The sequence below is a fragment of the Ranitomeya variabilis genome, chromosome 7, assembly GCF_051348905.1.
Source record: "Ranitomeya variabilis isolate aRanVar5 chromosome 7, aRanVar5.hap1, whole genome shotgun sequence".
Classification (NCBI taxonomy): Eukaryota; Metazoa; Chordata; class Amphibia; order Anura; family Dendrobatidae; genus Ranitomeya; species Ranitomeya variabilis.
This window is the reverse complement of record NC_135238.1, coordinates 96,827,209-96,846,442: the sequence shown is the minus strand read 5'-3', so window position 1 is coordinate 96,846,442 and position 19,234 is coordinate 96,827,209. Positions and strand designations below refer to the sequence as shown.

The window sequence follows — 19,234 nt, the reverse complement described above, 5'->3', positions numbered from 1 at the left end:
CAATGGCAGGTAACGAATGGAGATTCGTGTTGTACTGACCGGGGTCAGAGTGGAAGAAAGAGAGACATTGTGTATGGGGCACCTCTGAGGCCAGGAGGTGTCCAGGAACCCGTGAAGGTTGCCAACGGGTAACGGTCTGAAAACAGTGTGTAATGCTGACCGGGGTCAGAGACGAACTGTGGTTAAGTTGAATATGTCCAGATACTGTTCAAGCTGTTACTAAGTTCCTGTGGATGTGGTTTATGTTGTGCGAAATAAACCTAAGAGACTGTGTTTTTGATAGAAACCGTGCCCGAGTGCGCTAATCCCGTGCCAGCGAGTGTCCCCCAAGACACGTAGTAGGCGCTATGCTACAGTGTTTATTTATTTCATTAAAATACTTTATTCTTAATATGTGTATTTTTGACCCTTTACTACTATTGGATTAATAATGGATAGGTGTCTTATTGACATCTCTCCATTATTAACCAGGCTTAATGTCACCTTACATTAGCAAGGTGACATTAACCCCTTATTACCCAATATCCCACTGCTACTCAGGAGTGGGAAGGCAGTGACTAAGTGCCAGAATAGGCGCATCTTACAGATGTACCTTTTCTAGGGTGGCTGGGGGCAGATGTTTTTAGCCGGGGGCGCCAATAACCATGGTCCCTCTAGGATATTAATATCTGCCCTCAATCACTGGCTTTCCCACTCTGGTGGAGAAAATTGCATGGGAGCCCACGCCATTTTTTCCCCCCGTGATTTAACCCTTTATTTTAACACATAGAGCTCCAAAATTTTGCACACACAAATTACCGGCTTTTCTGCTATCTAGCTCTGTATTAACTTTACAGTCATGGCCAAAAGTATTCACACCCCTGCAATTCTGTCAGATAATACTCAGTTTCTTCCTGAAAATGATCGCAAACACAAATTCTTTGTTATTATCTTCATTTAATTTGTCTTAAATGAAAAAAACACAAAGAATTGTTCTAAAGCCAAATTGGATATAATTCCACACCAAACATAAAAAAGGGGGTGGACAAAAGTATTGGCACGGTTCTAAAAATCATGTGATGCTTCTCTAGTTTGTGTAATTAACAACACCTGTAACTTACCTGTGGCACCTAACAGGTTTTGGCAATAACTAAGTCACACTTGCAGCCAGTTGACATGGATTAAAGTTGACTCAACCTCTGTCCTGTGTCCTTGTGTGTACCACATTGAGCATGGAGAAAAGAAAGAAGACCAAAGAACTGTCTGAGGACTTGAGAAACCAAATTGTGAGGAAGCATGAGCAATCTCAAGGCTACAAGTCCATCTCCAAAGACCTGAATGTTCCTGTGTCTACCGTGCGCAGTGTCATCAAGAAGTTTAAAGCCCATGGCACTGTGGCTAACCTAATAAATAATAATAATAATAATTTTATTTATATAGCGCCAACATATTCCGCAGCGCTTTACAACTTATAGAGGGGACTTATACAGACAACAGACATTACAGCATAACAGAAATCACAGTTCAAAACAGATACCAGGAGGAATGAGGGCCCTGCTGCTCGCAAGCTTACAATCTATGAGGAAAAGGGGAGACACAAGAGGTGGATGGTAACAATTGCTTTAGTTATTTGGACCAGCCATAGTGTAAGGCTCGGGTGTTCATGTAAAGCTGCATGAACCAGTTATCAGCCTAAGTATGTAACAGTACAGACACAGAGGCTATTAACTGCATAAAGTGTATGAGAACATGATGGAGGAACGTGATTATGTTGTTGTTTTTTATTAATAGGCCACACAGGGATAATTAGGTTAATGGGTTGAGGCGGTAGGCCAATCTGAACAAATGAGTTTTTAGTGCACGCTTAAAACTGTGGGGATTGGGGATTAATCGTATTAACCTAGGTAGTGCATTCCAAAGAATCGGCGCCGCACGTGTAAAGTCTTGGAGACGGGAGTGGGAGGTTCTGATTATTGAGGATGCTAACCTGAGGTCATTAGCAGAGCGGAGGGCACGGGTAGGTTGGTAGACTGAGACCAGAGAGGAGATGTAGGGTGGTGCTGAGCCATGGAGTGCTTTGTGGATGAGGGTAGTAGTTTTGTTCTGGATTGGATGGGTAGCCAGTGTAATGACTGGCACAAGGTAGAGGCATCGGTGTAACGGTTGGCGAGGAATATGATCCTGGCAGCAGCATTCAGGACAGATTGGAGCGGGGAGAGTCTGGTAAAAGGTAGGCCAATTAGTAGAGAGTTACAATAGTCCAGACGAGAATGAATAAGTGAGACAGTAAGAGTTTTTGCAGAGTCGAAAGTAAGAAAAGGGCGAATTCTGGAAATGTTTTTGAGATGCAGATAAGAAGAGCGAGCCAGTGATCGGATGTGGGGGGTGAATGAAAGCTCGGAATCAAGGATGACTCCAAGGCAGCGGGCATGTTGCTTTGGAGTAATGGTGGAACCGCACACAGAGATGGCAATGTCGGGCAAAGGTAGGTTTGTAGAGGGAGAGAACACGAGGAGTTCAGTTTTTGACAGGTTCAGTTTCAGATAGAGGGAGGACATGATGTTAGAGACAGCGGTAAGACAATCACTGGTGTTTTCTAAAAAGGTCGGCGTGATAACAGGAGAAGAGGTATATAATTGGGTGTCGTCAGCATAGAGATGGTACTGGAAACCAAATCTACTGATTGTTTGTCCAATAGGGGCAGTATACAAAGAGAAGAGGAGGGGGCCTAGGACTGATCCTTGAGGAACCCCAACAGTAAGGGGAAGGTGAGAGGAGGAGGAACCAGCAAAACAAACAGTGAAGGATCGGCCAGAGAGATAGGAGGAGAACCAAGAGAGAACGGTGTCCTTGAGGCCGATGGAGCGGAGCATAGTGAGGAGGAGCTGATGATCCACAGTGTCGAATGCTGCGGAGAGATCCAAGAGAATTAGCATGGAGTAGTGACCATTAGATTTAGCTGTTAGTAGGTCATTAGAGACTTTAGTGAGGGCAGTTTCAGTAGAGTGTAAAGAGCGGAAACCAGATTGAAGAGGGTCGAGAAGAGAATTATCTGAGAGATAGCGGGTAAGACGGGAGTGGACCAGGCGTTCCAGGAGTTTAGAGATGAAGGGAAGATTAGAGACAGGTCTATAATTAGCGGCACAATTTTGATCGAGGGAGGGCTTTTTAAGTAGTGGATGTATGATGGCATGCTTAAATGAGGAGGGAAAAATACCGGAAGTGAGGGAAAGGTTGAATATTTTTGTTAGGTGAGAGGTGACAGCCGGGGAAAGGGACTGGAGGAGATGCGACGGAATGGGGTCGGAATGGGGTCGCACCTCCCTAGATGTGGACAGAAAAGAAAAATTGACAAGAGATTTCAACGCAAGATTGTGCGGATGTTGGATAAAGAACCTCGACTAACATCCAAACAAGTTCAAGCTGCCCTACAGTCCGAGGGTACAACAGTGTCAACCCGTACTATCCTTTGGCATCTGAATGAAAAGGGACTGTATGGTAGAAAACCCAGGAAGACCCCACTTCTTACCCCGAGACATAAAAAAGCCAGGCTGGAGTTTGCCAAAACTTACCTGGAAAAGCCTAAATGTTTTGGAAGAATCTTCTCTGGTCAGATGAGACAACAGTAGAGCTTTTTGGGCAAAGGCATCAACATAGAGTTTACAGGAGAAAAAAAGAGGCATTCAAAGAAAAGAACACGGTCTCTACAGTCAAACATGGCGGAAGTTCCCTGATGTTTTGGGGTTGCTTTGCTGCCTCTTGCACTGGACTGCTTGACCGTGTGCATGGCATTATGAAGTCTGAAGACTACCAACAAATTTTGCAGCATAATGTAGGGCCCAGTGTGAGAAAACTGGGTCTCCCTCAGAGGTCATGGGTCTTCCAGCTGGACAATGACCCAAAACACACTTCAAAAAGCACTAGAAATGGTTTGAGAGAAAGCACGTTAGACTTCTAAGGTGGCCAGCAATGAGTCCAGACCTGAATCCCATAGAACACCTGTGGAGAGATCTATCTAAAAATGGCAGTTTGGAGAAGGCACCCTTCAAATATCAGGGACCTGGCGCAGTTTGCCAAAGAAGAATGGTCTAAAATTCCAGCAGAGCATTGTAAGAAACTCATTGATGGTTACCGGAAGCAGTTGGTCGCAGTTATTTTGGCTAAAGGATGTGCAACCAAGTATTAGGCTGAGGGTGCCAATACTTTTGTCTGGCCCATTTTTGGAGTTTTGTGTGAAATGATCAATGTTTTGCTTTTTGCTTCATTCTCTTTTGTGTTTTTTCATTTAAGACAAATTAAATGAATGGATGACACACGGATACTTTTTGGAGAAAAAAAAAAAATCGCATCCTTGCTTTGAATATGGATCACTGTTCAGGAACTTTTCTGCGTATCTCGGCCGTAACAAACGGACCGTATTTTTATACATTAAGTGTGACCCTGGCCTTATACCTGTATACTATCCCCCTGTCCTGCAGAGCATTTAAAAAGTAATTCTATACTATTCTCTGTCCTGCAGAGCATCTCACCTATAATTCTATAATATTCTCCTGCCTTGCAGAGCATCTCACCTATACCTGTACACTATCCCCCTGTCCTGCAGAGCATTTAACCTATAGATCTATGCTATTCTCTGTCCTGCAGAGCATCTCACCTATAACTCTCTACTGTTTTTCTGTGGGTATTCATGTCTGTGGGCATTTTTCACATATCATGTGAACATCCTCACCTTGCACCTCAAATATCATCAGATCTGAAACTTTGTGATGCTGCAATTGGCAATTTTCTGTGTGGGCAATTTTCCATGTGGGCTATTTTCCTGTGGGCATTTTTCTGGTCACCGCTGACAGCTTGAATACAAATTGCATACTTGTAGGCACAAGCCCGTTGCTCTCGACAATGGAGAATCCTCACAATGTGCAGTTTACACGATGTGAGGATTCGCAAGTCTGCAGTCACGATGTAACTTGTAGCCTACGCCTGGACAAGCCCTTTATCAGGATCTGTGCATGAAATTATTCTATTACGAATATCTTTACACCTAAGATGGGAGATCACAAGTAATGTCACACAAGCTTGTTTGTTATATTTCAGCTTTTCCTTTATTTTCAGAACATACAGTCTGATGGACTTTTTCCTTCCCAAGCCACAACTGGCTTTTTGTGTCTGTAAACAGAGTATGCAGAAGGCCAAACGTTATGGAAAACAGAGCAATATTTTACAAGTTATAAACATCTTGTTTATTAATAATAACAATATATGTCTTGGCTCTGCACTCATTTCTTCTGCATGGGATTATCAATGGGTCGGGATGACTTAAGTTTTTCTTTATTAAGACTGATTACTTTTTGAGTAGCTGTGCCTTGGCACGCTCAATCTTCTCTGCTGCAGAAGAACCGCTGACCGAAGAACATTTTGACAGAACCATGTTCATTTCATTTTCATTTTTATGCTCAATTGCAGTTTCTGCAGCTTGATCTAAATCTCTACAACAGAAAAAGAAAAAAAAATATTAGCAACCGACCTATCAACAGATTGTCAAAATCATAACCAATTAAAACCATTAGAACCATCTCTTCACTGGGCCAATTATTTATTTACATATAACTACAGCCACTAAAGATACTGACAAAGATTAAACCCTATAGTGCCTTGCAAATGTATTCGGCCCCCTGGAACCTTTCAACCTTTTCCCACATAACATGCTTCAAACATAAAGATACCAAATGTAAATTTTTTGTGAAGAATCAACAACAAGTGGAACACAATTGTGAAGTTGAACGAAATTTATTGGTTATTAGTGATGAGTAGTGTTGAGCATTCCGATACCGCAAGTATCGGGTATCGGCCGATACTTGCGGGTATCGGAATTCCGATACCGAGATCCGATACTTTTGTGGTATCGGGTATCGGTATCGAAACAACATTAATGTGTAAAATAAAGAATTAAAATAAAAAATATTGCTATACTCACCTCTCCGACGCAGCCTGCACCTTACCGAGGGAACCGGCAGCGTTGTTTGCTTAAAATTCGCGCTTTAACTTCCTTACGCGAAGTCCCGGCTTGTGATTGGTCGCGCGCCGCCCATGTGACCGCGACGCAACCAATCACAGCAAGCCGTGACGTAATTTCAGGTCCTTCAGGATTTTAAAATTACGTTCCAGCGTTGTGATTGGTCGCGTCGCAGTCACATGGGCGACGCGACCAATCACAAGCCGTGACGTCACGGGAGGCTGGACACGCGCGCATTTTAAAATGCGCGCGTCTCCTGCCTCCCGTGACGTCACGGCTTGTGATTGGTCGCGTCGTCCATGTGACTGCGACGCGACCAATCACAACGCCGGAACGTAATTTTAAAATCCTGAAGGACCTGAAATTACGTCACGGCTTGCTGTGATTGGTTGCGTCGCGGTCTCATGGACGACGCGACCAATCACAAGCCGTGACGTCACGGGAGGCAGGAGACGCGCGCATTTTAAAATGCGCGCGTGTCCAGCCTCCCGTGACGTCACGGCTTGTGATTGGTCGCGTCGCCCATGTGACTGCGACGCAACCAATCACAACGCCGAAACGTAATTTTAAAATCCTGAAAGACCTGAAATTACGTCACGGCTTGCTGTGATTGGTTGCGTCGCGGTCACATGGGCGGCGCGCGACCAATCACAAGCCGGGACTTCGCCTAAGGAAGTTAAAGCGCGAATTTTAAGCAAACAACGCTGTCGGTTCCCTCGGTGAGGTCCAGGCTGCGTCGGAGAGGTGAGTATAGCAATATTTTTTATTTTAATTCTTTATTTTACACATTAATATGGTTCCCAGGGCCTGAAGGAGAGTTTCCTCTCCTTCAGACCCTGGGAACCATCAGGAATACCGTCCGATACATGAGTCCCATTGACTTGTATTGGTATCGGGTATCGGTATCGGATTAGATCCGATACTTTGCCGGTATCGGCCGATACTTTCCGATACCGATACTTTCAAGTATCGGACGGTATCGCTCAACACTAGTGATGAGCGAATATACTCGTTACTCGAGATTTCTCGAGCATGCTCGGGGGTCCTCCGAGTATTTTTTAGTGCTCAGAGATATAGTTTTTCTTGCCGCAGCTGAATGATTTGCATCTGTTAGCCAGCATAAGTACGTGTGGGGATTCCCTAGCAACCAGGCAACCCCCACATGTAGTTATGCTTGCTAACAGATGTAAATCATTCAGCTGCGACAAGAAAAACTAAATGTCCGAGCACTAAAAAATACTCGGAGGACCCCCGAGCGTGCTCAGGAAATCTCGAGTAACGAGTATATTCGCTCATCACTATTGGTTATTTTTAATTTTTGTGGAAATTCAAAAACTGAAAAGTGGAGCGTGCAATATTATTCGGCTCCTTTAACTTAATACTTTGTTGCGCCACCTTTTGCTGCAATTACAGCTGCAAGTCACTTGGGGTATGTCTCTATCAGTTTTGTACATTGAGATACTGAAATTCTTGCCCATTTTTCCTTGGCAAACAGCTCGAGCTCAGTGAGGTTTGATGGAGATCATTTGTGAACAGCAGTTTTCAGCTCTTTCCACAGATTCTCGATTGGATTGAGGTCTGGACTTTGACTTGGCCATTCTAACACCTGGATACGTTTATTTGTGAACCATTCCATTGTAGATTTTGCTTTATGTTTGGAATCATTGTCTTGTTGGAAGACAAATCTGCGACTCCAACGGTTTTCTTCAAGAATGGTCCTGTATTTGGCTCCATCCATCTTCCCATCAATTTTAACCATCTTCCCTGCTGAAAAAAAGCAGGCCTCACTACAATCCCCAGTGGTGCAACAGGAGCTAATTCCCCTTTGGAGGAGACTGCTGCTTCTCCTGCTCATCCCAGGGGAGGGGACACACATTCCTCTGCCATACAATAATAATAATCTTTATTTTTTTTATATAGCGCTAACATATTACGCAGCGCTTTACAGTTTGCACACATTATCATCACTGTCCCTGATGGGGCTCACAATCTAAATTCCCTATCAGTATGTCTTTGGAATGTGGGAGGAAACCGGAGTGCCTGGAGGAAACCCACGCAAACACGGAGAGAACATACAAACTCTTTGCAGATGTTGTCCAAGATGGGATTAGAACCCAGGACTCCAGCGCTGCAAGGCTGCTGTGCTAACCACTGCGCCACCGTGCAAGCCTCAGGAGTTGTAGCTGAGCTGACTCAGCTACGAACCAGGCTAACAGCTATTCCTGCAAGAGAGGACATGGAGACATACATAACACGGCTGGAGCAGGCTTGCAGGTCAGAATTGAATACTCTGCGCACTGAAGTTAAACAAGTAGATACTGAGGTTCAGGACCATACTAACAGAATCCAAGATATTGAAAGGAAGATGCTTTCTCATCAGAAGTCACTAGACATATACTCCAGCCAGCTTCACTACCTGATAGAAGCCCAGGATGATGCAGAAAACAGGGGAAGGCGCAATAATCTGAGGATACGGGGTCTACCTGAGTCAGTAGAATCTAAAGATCTTTCTCACACATTGCAATGCATTTTCAACAGAATTCTGGGTGAGCCTCCTGAGAAGGAGATTGAATTGGACAGAGCTCACAGAGCACTTGGCCCCAGAGCATCTGACCCAGACCGTCCACGGGATGTGATATGCCGCATTCATCACTAAGTACAAAAAGAAGCCATCCTGCAGAGGCTCAGAGATGGATCCTCTGCTCTATTCCAAGGATCAAAGATTCTAATCCTACCGGACCTGTCCCGCCTTACTTTGCAAAGAAGAAGAGCATTGAGACCTCTCTTGGATTTGCTTCGAGATCATAACTTGCCATATAGCTGGTGGTTTCCATTCTGTTTGTAGGTCCGTCATGCGGGCCGCATGCATATCCTCAGGTCCCCATCGGACATCGCATCATTTACATCAACCTTGAACCTCCCTCGGATTGAAATTGTGGACTCGCCTACTATTCCAGTGGAGGCCTTTGACAGGTTATCCCAACGTCTGCTGAGGGCCTCTCAACGCTGGGGCAGAAGGGGGCGGGAATCTTTCCCTCCTCCTTGAGATCTGTGGTCTGGGGATTATTTCCTTTCAAAATTAATGCACTATTCTGATATGCAATGATATGTGTCCATGTTTTGGTTTCAGATACTGATTGTGGAATGTTGCTCCAGTTATCTTTATTTGTAACAATCATCAGAAGTTGGGTTATCAATGTTTTCTTCACCCTGGGGCTTGTTGAGCTTCTCCCCCTTCCCTAAACATAGATAACAGGTTAATAATAGTCTTGGGCGAGGGAGGGTCCTGGGGCTTATATTCTCATTTTTTGACTATACTCTGTTCTCCTTCGTTTTTACATGGGGGGCGGTGGCATTTAGGGGGCAGATTTAGCTCTGGTGTCGTCTCAGCCTGGTGAGGGGAGCCCCTCTATGGAAAGCATAGTGCCCACCGGGAATTCACATCACATTGTTGGACGTTAAACAATTTTCCCAACAATACTTGTGCACTTCGCACATCCTTTGGTACATGTTCTTTTGTTATCTTAGTATACTCACCCTAAACCTAGTTAGTACGTTTGTCTGTTTTCTTCCCTTACATTTTTATTCTCTCCCCTGCTGACTCTTCTTTTATATTTCCCTTTCTCTTCCCTCTACTCACTCCTGTGTCTGCTTCTGTCCCTTCTTCTTTCCTCACCCCTTAATTTTTTTTTATTTGTCTATTTTCTTTTTTTTCCCCTTTTTTTCTTTTTCTTCTTGCTTCTCTTTTTCTTCTTTCTCTCCCTTTTCCTCCCCTGTATATAAAGTACTTTACCATTACCATGGAATGGATTAACATAGGATTCATCAACGCCTGAGGGATTAATGTCCCTCAGAAAAGGTCCCAGATCTTGTATGATATGCATAAAAAGCGGACTCACATCCTCCTGCTCCAAGAGACTAATTTCAAGGCTGGCTGTCTCCCCACCCGGAAGGATCGATATTATTGCTCTTGGTTTCACAGCCCTAACCCCGACTCAAAGTCAAAAGGGGTCTCAATAGCCCTACACAAGTCAATGGTCCATTCAGTCCTAGAATCTAGGATTGACCCAGAAGGCAGGTACATTCTCCTAAAACTTCGCAATAACTCAGTGGTATTCACCATAGCTAATTGGTACCTACCCAATAAAGATAATGTATTGATAATGGAACATCTGGCAATAGCCAATAGAAAGAACCCCAGCATTCACAGTATTCCAGTTGGGGTAGGTCAATGTAAATCGGCCTTATATGCAGATGACCTCATGTTTATATCACAGCCTCGCATTTCCTTCCCCTCCATAGTCAAAGAATTTGAGATATTTGGCCATCTTAGTAATTTTAAAGTGAATTATTCTAAATCAGAGGCCCTTAATATAACTTTATCTAGAGATGAAGTTCAACATCTTAAAGATAATTTTCCCTTTAAATGGCAGGAAACAGCATTAAGATACTTGGGAGTAACCATCCCGACAGATCATACTAAACTATATTCTTTAAACTTCCAACCCCTTTTGGATAAGACTTTGAAAGACTTAGGTAGCTATGATTAGCGGAAGCTCTCATGGTTCAACCGTATAAATGCGATAAAAATGGATGTACTTCCTCGTTTCCTGTATATTTTCCAGACAGTTCCTCTAATTCCTCCTCCTTCTTTCTTTTCCAGAATCCAATCAGCCATCTCGAGATTTGTGTGGGGGGGGGGTGGTAGACCCCGGATCGGCATGGGTACTTTATATAGGCACAAAGGCTCAGGGGGCGCGGGTCTTCCGAATTTCAAATTGTATCACAGAGCAGTGTTATTGACACGCATGTTAGACTGGCAGTTCCACAGTTCAGACAAACAATGGGTGGGAATAGAACAAATTAGCTCTACAATTCCACTCCATAACCTTCCCTGGATCAGCCCTAAAAGTAGAGGTAAATTCAGTTCTGAAGCTGACCTCCTTAAAGATACACTTAGAGGATGGGATCTGGAGACCCGCAGAGGCTCTCTGTCCTTAGGCAGTGGACCGCTTACGCCTCTCTTCTCTAATCCGGAGTTTCCCCCAGGGGTGGAGAGGGATCGTTTTCTTGGGTGGGAGAGAGGGGACAATACCCGCCCGCTTTCAAATCAGTGCAGCCGTTAGAGGGAGGGGGCCCTTCTGATTGGTTGGAATACCTCCAACTAAAATCCTTCCTCTCGTCTCCAGAGGGAGCAGGCTCATACTCCTCCCTTCCTACGCTGTTTGAAAAGCTTTTCCTGTTGGGGTCGCCGCCTGCACATGCTGTCTCCTTAATATATGCTCTTTTGAACCAAAATACCAAAGACAAGTTCCCTAAGTATATGTGGCGGGGCGAGTTGGGAGTTGCTATATCGGAGGCGGAGTGGAGGAAGACGTTCGTATATTCACAAATTCTCTGTTGCCTGTGTCGCACAGGAAAAGAATTACAAAATTCTCACCAGGTGGTATCTCTGTCCTAATGTCTTACATGCCGCTTTTCCCTCCGTCTCCGATAGGTGCTGGCGTTGTGGAGTAGAGAGAGGTACCATGCCACACATTTGGTGGGGATGTAAGCATATTAAGCCATTTTGGGATTCTGTCTATTCCGCTTATCAAGCCATTAACGGTCATTTGGTGACCAACTCCCCCCAGGTGGCTTTATTATCTATCCTCCCGGGCTCGTTTCGCTTCCAGAAAAAGGGGCTCCTAAGATTCTGCTTAACTGCTGCGCGCACTGTGATCCCGAGACATTGAAAATCCTCCCAATCTCCTAATGTGTCTGAATGGGTCAAGGAGATGACCAGCCTTCAAAGTATGGAGGAATTGTTCGCTGAGGTTAACGGTTCAATGGAGAAATATCTGCAGGTCTGGAGTCCTTGGATTTTGTATATGGACTCTCAGGACTTTCAATCCCTCTTTTCTAAGCCATAAGGAAGATAGATTGAACAATAAGGGTTAGACGGACGTCATTATAGGGGTGCAAGTTGCCTCCTTCTATATCAGACTCCATTGTTCCTCCCCCTCCCCCCTTTTTTTTTCATCCACTCTCCTCCCCCATATTCCTCTTCTTAGTCTCATTCTTTCCATTCGTGTTTATACCATTATTACTTGGAGTGATCTAGCTCCTCTTGTTTGGGTCGCTCTCTTTCAGAGGATACCTCATATGTATCACCAAAGGTCATACAGTCTCCCTGGATAGGGGATACCTACATCCGCCATGGATTTTTTTTTTATTTTTTTATTTTTTTCTTTTCAGATCTTGTTGGACTTGATTGAAAATGATTTTGACCCGAAAGTTATACTATTTCGGGACTTGTTGCTTACAGGTCTTGATACACAGTTGTATATGAGATTTCTTTTTGTACTCAATACTTTTTATGTTGTTGAATCCTTTGTTCCTTGTTTGTTTTGAAGTTCTTTTCAATAAAAACCAGATTAAACATAAAAAAGCAGGCCCAAACCATGATGCTGCCATCACCCTGTTTGACAGTGGGGCTGGTGTGTTCAGGGTGATGAGCGGTGTTGCCTTTACCCAAACATATCGTTTGGCATTGTTGCCAAAAAGTTCGATTTTGATTTCATCTGACCAGAGCACCACCTTCCACATGTTTGGTGTGTCTCCCAGGTGGCTTATTGCAAACTTTAACCCCTTCATGACCCAGCGTATTTTGACCTTAATGACCGGCCATTTTTTGCAATTCTGACCAGTGTCCCTTTATGAGGTAATAACTCAGGAATGCTTCAACGGATCCTAGTGATTCTGAGATTGTTTTTTTCGTGACATATTGGGCTTCATGATGGTGGTAAATTTAGGTCGATAATTTTTGCGTTTATTTGTGAAAAAAACGGAAATTTGGCGAACATTTTGAAAATTTTGCAATTTTCAAATTTTGAATTTTTATTCTGTTAAACCAGAGAGTTATATGACACAAAATAGTTAATAAATAACATTTCCCACATGTCTACTTTACATCAGCACAATTTTGTAAACTAAAATTTTTTTTGCTAGGAAGTTATAAGGGTTAAAATTTTACCAGTGATTTCTCATTTTTACAACAAAATTTACAAAACCATTTTTTTTAGGGACCACCTCACATTTGAAGTCAGTTTGAGGGTTCTATATGGCTGAAAATACCCAAAAGTGACACCATTCTAAAAACTGCACCCCTCAAGGTGCTCAAAACCACATTCAAGAAGTTTATTAACCCTTCAGGTATTTCACAGCAGCAGAAGCAACATGGAAGGAAAAAATGAACATTTAAATTTTTAGTCACAAAAATGATCTTTTAGTAACAATTTTTTTATTTTCCCAAGGGTAAAAGGAGAAACTGGACCCCGAAAGTTGTTGTCCAATTTGTCCTGAGTACGCTGATACCCCATATGTGGGGGGAACCACTGTTTGGGCGCACGACAGGGCTCAGAAGGAAAGGAGCGCCATTTGACTTTTTGAATAAAAAATTGGCTCCAATCTTTAGCGGACACCATGTCGCGTTTGGAGAGCCCCTGTGTGCCTAAACATTGGAGCTCCCCCACAAGTGTCTCCATTTTGGAAACTAGACCCCCCCAAGGAACTTATCTAGATGCATAGTGAGCACTTTAAACCCTCAGGTGCTTCACAAATTGATCCATAAAAATGAAAAAGTACTTTTTTTTCACAAAAAAATTCTTTCAGCCCCAATTTTTTCATTTTCACATGGGCAGCAGGATAAAATGGATCCTAAAATTTGTTGGGCAATTTCTCCTGAGTACACCGATACCTCACATGTGGGGGTAAACCACTGTTAGGGCACACGGTAAGGCTCGGAAGGAAAGGCGCGCCATTTGACTTTTTGAATGGAAAATTAGCTCCAATCGTTAGCGGACACCATGTCGCGTTTGGAGAGCCCCTCTGTGCCTAAACATTGGAGCTCCCCCAAAATTGATCCCATTTTAGAAACTAGACCCCCCAAGGAACTAATGTAGATGTGTGGTGAGCACTTTGAACCCCCAAGTGCTTCACAGAAGTTTATAACGCAGAGCCGTGAAAATAAAAAATACATTTTTCTTTCCTCAAAAATGATTTTTTAGCCCGGAATTTTTTATTTTCCCAAGGGTAACAGGAGAAATTGGACCCCAAATGTTGTTGTCCAGTTTGTCCCCAGTACGCTGATAGCACATATGTGGGGGTAAACCACTGTTTGGGTGCACGGCAGGGCTCGGAAGGGAAGGCACGCCATTTGGCTTTTTGAATGGAAAATTAGCTCCAATCGTTAGCGGACACCATGTTGCGTTTGGAGAGCACTTGTGTGCCTAAACATTGGAGCTCCCCCACAAGTGACCCCATTTTGGAAACTAGACCTCCCAAGGAACTAATCTAGATGTGTGATGAGCACTTTGAACCCCCGAGTGCTTCACAGAAGTTTATAATGCAGAGCCGTGAAAATAAAAAATATTTTTTCTTTTCTCAAAAAGGGTTACAGGAGAAATTTGACCCCAAAAGTTGTTGTCCAGTTTCTCCTGAGTACGCTGATACCCCATATGTGGGGGTAAACCACTGTTTGAGCACACGTCGGGGCTCGGAAGGGAAGTAGTGACGTTATGAAATGCAGACTTTGATGGAATGCTCTGCGGGCGTCATGTTGCGTTTGAAGAGCCCCTGATGTGCCTAAACAGTAGAAACCCCCACAAGTGACCCCATTTTGGAAACTAGACCCCCAAAGGAATTTATCTAGATGGGGGTTCAAAGTGCTTCACACAAGTTTATAACGCAGAGCCGTGAAAACAAAAAATAATTTTTCTTTCCTCAAAAATAATTTTTTAGCCCACAACTTTTTATTTTCCCAAGGGTTACAGGAGAAATTGGACCCCAAAAGTTGTTGTCCAGTTTGTCCTGAGTATGCTGGTACCCCATATGTGGGGGTAAACCACTGTTTGGGCACACGTCGGGGCTCGGAAGGGAGAGAGCACCATTTGACTTTTTCAACGCAAGATTGGCTGGAATCAATGGTGGCGCCATGTCGCGTTTGGAGACCCCCTGATGTGCCTAAAGAGTGGAAACCCCTCAATTCTAACTCCAACACCAACCCCAACACACCCCTTATCCAAACTCTAACCATGACCCTAATCACAACCCTAACCCCAACACACCCCTAACCCTAATCCCAACCATAACCCTAACCACAAGCCTAACCCTAATCTTAACCCTAATTTCAACCCTAACCCCAACACACCCCTAACCCTAATCCCAACCCTAGCCACAACATACCCCTAACCCTAATCCCAACCCTAACCATAACCCTAACCACATGCCTAACCCCAACACACCCCTAACCCTAATCTTAACCCAAATTCCAACCCTAAGGCTATGTGCCCACGTTGTGGATTTGTGTGCGGATTTTTCTGCACCGGTTTTGAAAAATCCGCAGGTAAAACGCACTGCGCTTAACCTGCGGATTTACCGCGGATTTCCAGTGTTTTTATGCTGATTTCACCTGCGGATTCCTATTATGGAGCAGGTGTAAAACGTTGCAGAATCCGCACAAAGAATTGACATGCTACAGAAAATACAACGCAGTGTTTCCGCGCGGTATTTTCTGCACCATGGGCACTGCTGATTTGGTTTTCCATAGGTTTACGTGGTACTGTAAACGTGATGGAAAACTGCTACGAATCCGCAGTGACCAATCCACTGCGGATCCCCAGCCAAATCCGCACCGTGTGCACATAGCCTAATTCTAACCCTAATTGTAACCCTAATTGTAACCCTAACCCTAATTCTAACCCTAATTGCAACCCTAACCCTAATTGCAACCCTAACCCTAATTGCAACCCTAACCCTAATTGCAACTCTAACCCTAATTCTAACCCTACCCACAGTGCAACCCTAACCCTAAGTGCAACCCTAACCCTAAGTGCAACCCTAAGTGCAACCCTAACCCTAAGTGCAACTCTAACCCTAAGTGCAACCGTAACCGCAACCCTAACCGCAACCCTAACCCTAAGTGCAACCCTAGCCCTAACCCTAGTGGAAAAATAATAAATATATTTTATTTTTTCATGTTCCCTACCTATGGGGGTGATAAAGGGGGGTTTATTTACTATTTTTTTATTTTGATCGCTGTGATAGAACCTATCACAGCTATCAAAATGTACCTGGAAAGAATCTGCCGGCCGATTCGGCAGGAGCACTGTGCATTCGCCCGCAATTTTGGAAGATGGCGGCGCCCATGGAGAAGACGGACGGACACCGGGAGGGACATCGGAGCTCGGCAAGTATGGGGGGTGGGATCGGAGCACAGGGGGAGAGGACAGGAGGACGGGGGAGCGGACAGGAGGGGAGCAGGGGACATGACAGGACGGAGAGGAGGAGATCGGTGGTGGTGGGGGGGGCAGATCGGGGTCTTCAGCCATGGCAGATGCTATTGCAGAAAGAAAAACCAAACCAAGGTAAATTCGGAGCATATAATTATTTAACAACCAAAGAGGACAAAAAACATGCCCCTAAAATGTAACTTTTATTTAGTCAGGTAAAAATGACCTGTTAGGGTCAGGAGACAATAATTAATTAACCATATAACTAAAAAAGGATAGAGGTAATAGGTGAGGGGGTGCTCTCTCCCTGACTCACCCTACCTTACCGCGGAGGTTGGCACCCTAAGTTCGACATGGCGCCCCCACTCAACGACGGCTCTACCTTAAGACCCTAGCGGGGACTTACCAAAGAAAACCACCATCAACACCAATAATAATGATACTCAATTAAAGTGCTAATGTGCTAACAAAGTGTTTAAATAACACCTGCGAGGTATATATTGATTTTGTCATATACCAGACGTTTTTGTTTCAGGACTCATTAATAAGAGTCCTGGTACTTAATAACTCGGGTGCAATTTGTGAGCGGAGATCGATAGTTTTTGTGCCTAGTATTAAAGATAGGTAATTAAAGTGGATACATCCTATCTAAAGCCAGTCTTAGGCTAGTAATCTTATCAAATATAGATGTTAGACGATATGCAAGGAAAAAATATATTGCCAATATAGGGTAGTGGCACTTAAAATCTCAAAAAATAAATAGAGATATAGTCATGAATGTCAGAACACCATCTTATTCAGAAATGCTCGTGAATTACTTTTTATACATCACAATAGTTTGTATACCATAACGTGAGTGTATAATAGCCAGCTAGTAATTCAATACATAATCATACTGCCCCATATGATAAGTCAAAATATAGTCATAGCTGTAAAAGGCACAAAAGCCGCTCACAAGGACTCAATCAGAGATAACAATAAAAAACCCAGTTATATGACACACTGCAGGGATTTTGGTGATCCATAGTTAGATCATGGTCATAGAAAAATAGTACAGATAGTACTTATCGGTTTGTTGCCCAACCCGACGCGTTTCCCCCCGGGGTATAGACCAGGGTTCATCAGGGGACCAGAAAAAGGGCTTGTTTCCCGAACCGGGGGCTGCTACAATGCGCTGCACCTGGTCCTGACCGCTTACTATGAAGGGTTACCTGATCCTCGCTATCCTGTTTAAATAACATCCGCCGCCATATTCAGCGTGTCCTCCCTCCAATGCCGAGTGCTACTGGAAAAGCTTCCCTCGTGATAAGCGCCTCCCACCGTAGGATCGCTTTACTGCTTGTACTAGCGATACGTCATTTCCGGCGGGAGGACACGCTGAATATGGCGGCGGATGTTATTTAAACAGGATAGCGAGGATCAGGTAACCCTTCATAGTAAGCGGTCAGGACGAGGTGCAGCGCATTGTAGCAGCCCCCGGTTCGGGAAACAAGCCCTTTTTCTGGTCCCCTGATGAACCCTGGTCTATACCCCGGGGGGAAACCCGTCGGGTTGGGCAACAAACCGATAAGTACTATCTGTACTATTTTTCTATGACCATGATCTAACTATGGATCACCAAAATCCCTGCAGTGTGTCATATAACTGGGTTTTTTATTGTTATCTCTGATTGAGTCCTTGTGAGCGGCTTTTGTGCCTTTTACAGCTATGACTATATTTTGACTTATCATATGGGGCAGTGTGATTATGTATTGAATTACTAGCTGGCTATTATACACTCACGTTATGGTATACAAACTATTGTGATGTATAAAAAGTAATTCACGAGCATTTCTGAATAAGATGGTGTTCTGACATTCATGACTATATCTCTATTTATTTTTTGAGATTTTAAGTGCCACTACCCTATATTGGCAATATATTTTTTCCTTGCATATCGTCTAACATCTATATTTGATAAGATTACTAGCCTAAGACTGGCTTTAGATAGGATGTATCCACTTTATTTACCTATCTTTAATACTAGGCACAAAAACTATCGATCTCCGCTCACAAATTGCACCCGAGTTATTAAGTACCAGGACTCTTATTAATGAGTCCTGAAACAAAAACGTCTGGTATATGACAAAATCAATATATACCTCGCAGGTGTTATTTAAACACTTTGTTAGCACATTAGCACTTTAATTGAGTATCATTATTATTGGTGTTGGTGGTGGTTTTCTTTGGTAAGTCCCCGCTAGGGTCTTAAGGGAGAGCCGTCGTTGAGTGGGGGGCGCCATGTCGAACTTAGGGTGCCAACCTCCGCGGTAAGGTAGGGTGAGTCAGGGAGAGAGCACCCCCTCACCTATTACCTCTATCAGATGCTATTGCAGCATCGGCCATGGCTGGATTGTAATATTTCACCAATTTTCATAGGTGAAATATTACAGATTGTTTTGATTGGCTGTTTCACTTTCAACAGCCAATCAGAGCGATCGTAGCCACGGGGGGGCGAAGCCACCCCCCTGGGCTGAAGTACCACTCCCCCTGTCCCTGTATGTCGGGTGAAATTGGAGTTAACCCTTTCACCCGGCCTGCAGGGACGCGATCATTCTGTGACACAGCATATGCGTCACAGGTCGGATTGGCACCGACTTTCATGACGCCTACGTGGCGTCACAGGTCGGAAAGGGGTTAAACGACACCTTTTATGGATATCTTTGAGAAATGGCTTTCTTCTTGCCACTCTTCCATAAAGGCCAGATTTGTGCAGTGTACGACTGATTGTTGTCCTATGGACAGACTGTCCCACCTCAGCTGTAGATCTCTGCAGTTCACCAGAATCAGCATCTCTGATCAGTATTCTCCTTGTTTGAGATGAAAGTTTAGAGTGACGGCCGGGTCTTGGTAGATTTGCAGTGGTATGATACTCCTTCCATTTCAATATGATCGCTTGCACAGTGCTCCTTGGGATGTTTAAAGTTTTAGA

The 19,234-nt window shown here is 44.0% G+C and overlaps 1 protein-coding gene across 2 annotated transcripts in view; it reads right to left on the bottom strand.

The window, feature by feature from the left end:
* Window positions 1-5,061: 5,061 nt before the first annotated feature.
* VPS16 (VPS16 core subunit of CORVET and HOPS complexes) overlaps window positions 5,062-19,234 on the bottom strand; it is a 508,307-nt gene continuing 494,134 nt past the window's right edge. For both annotated transcript variants that reach the window (XM_077275596.1, XM_077275595.1), the window contains one exon: window positions 5,062-5,465. In XM_077275596.1, coding sequence (XP_077131711.1) covers window positions 5,433-5,465 — 33 coding nt within the window. In that variant the 3' untranslated portion in view covers window positions 5,062-5,432. The remainder of the gene's footprint in view (window positions 5,466-19,234) is intronic.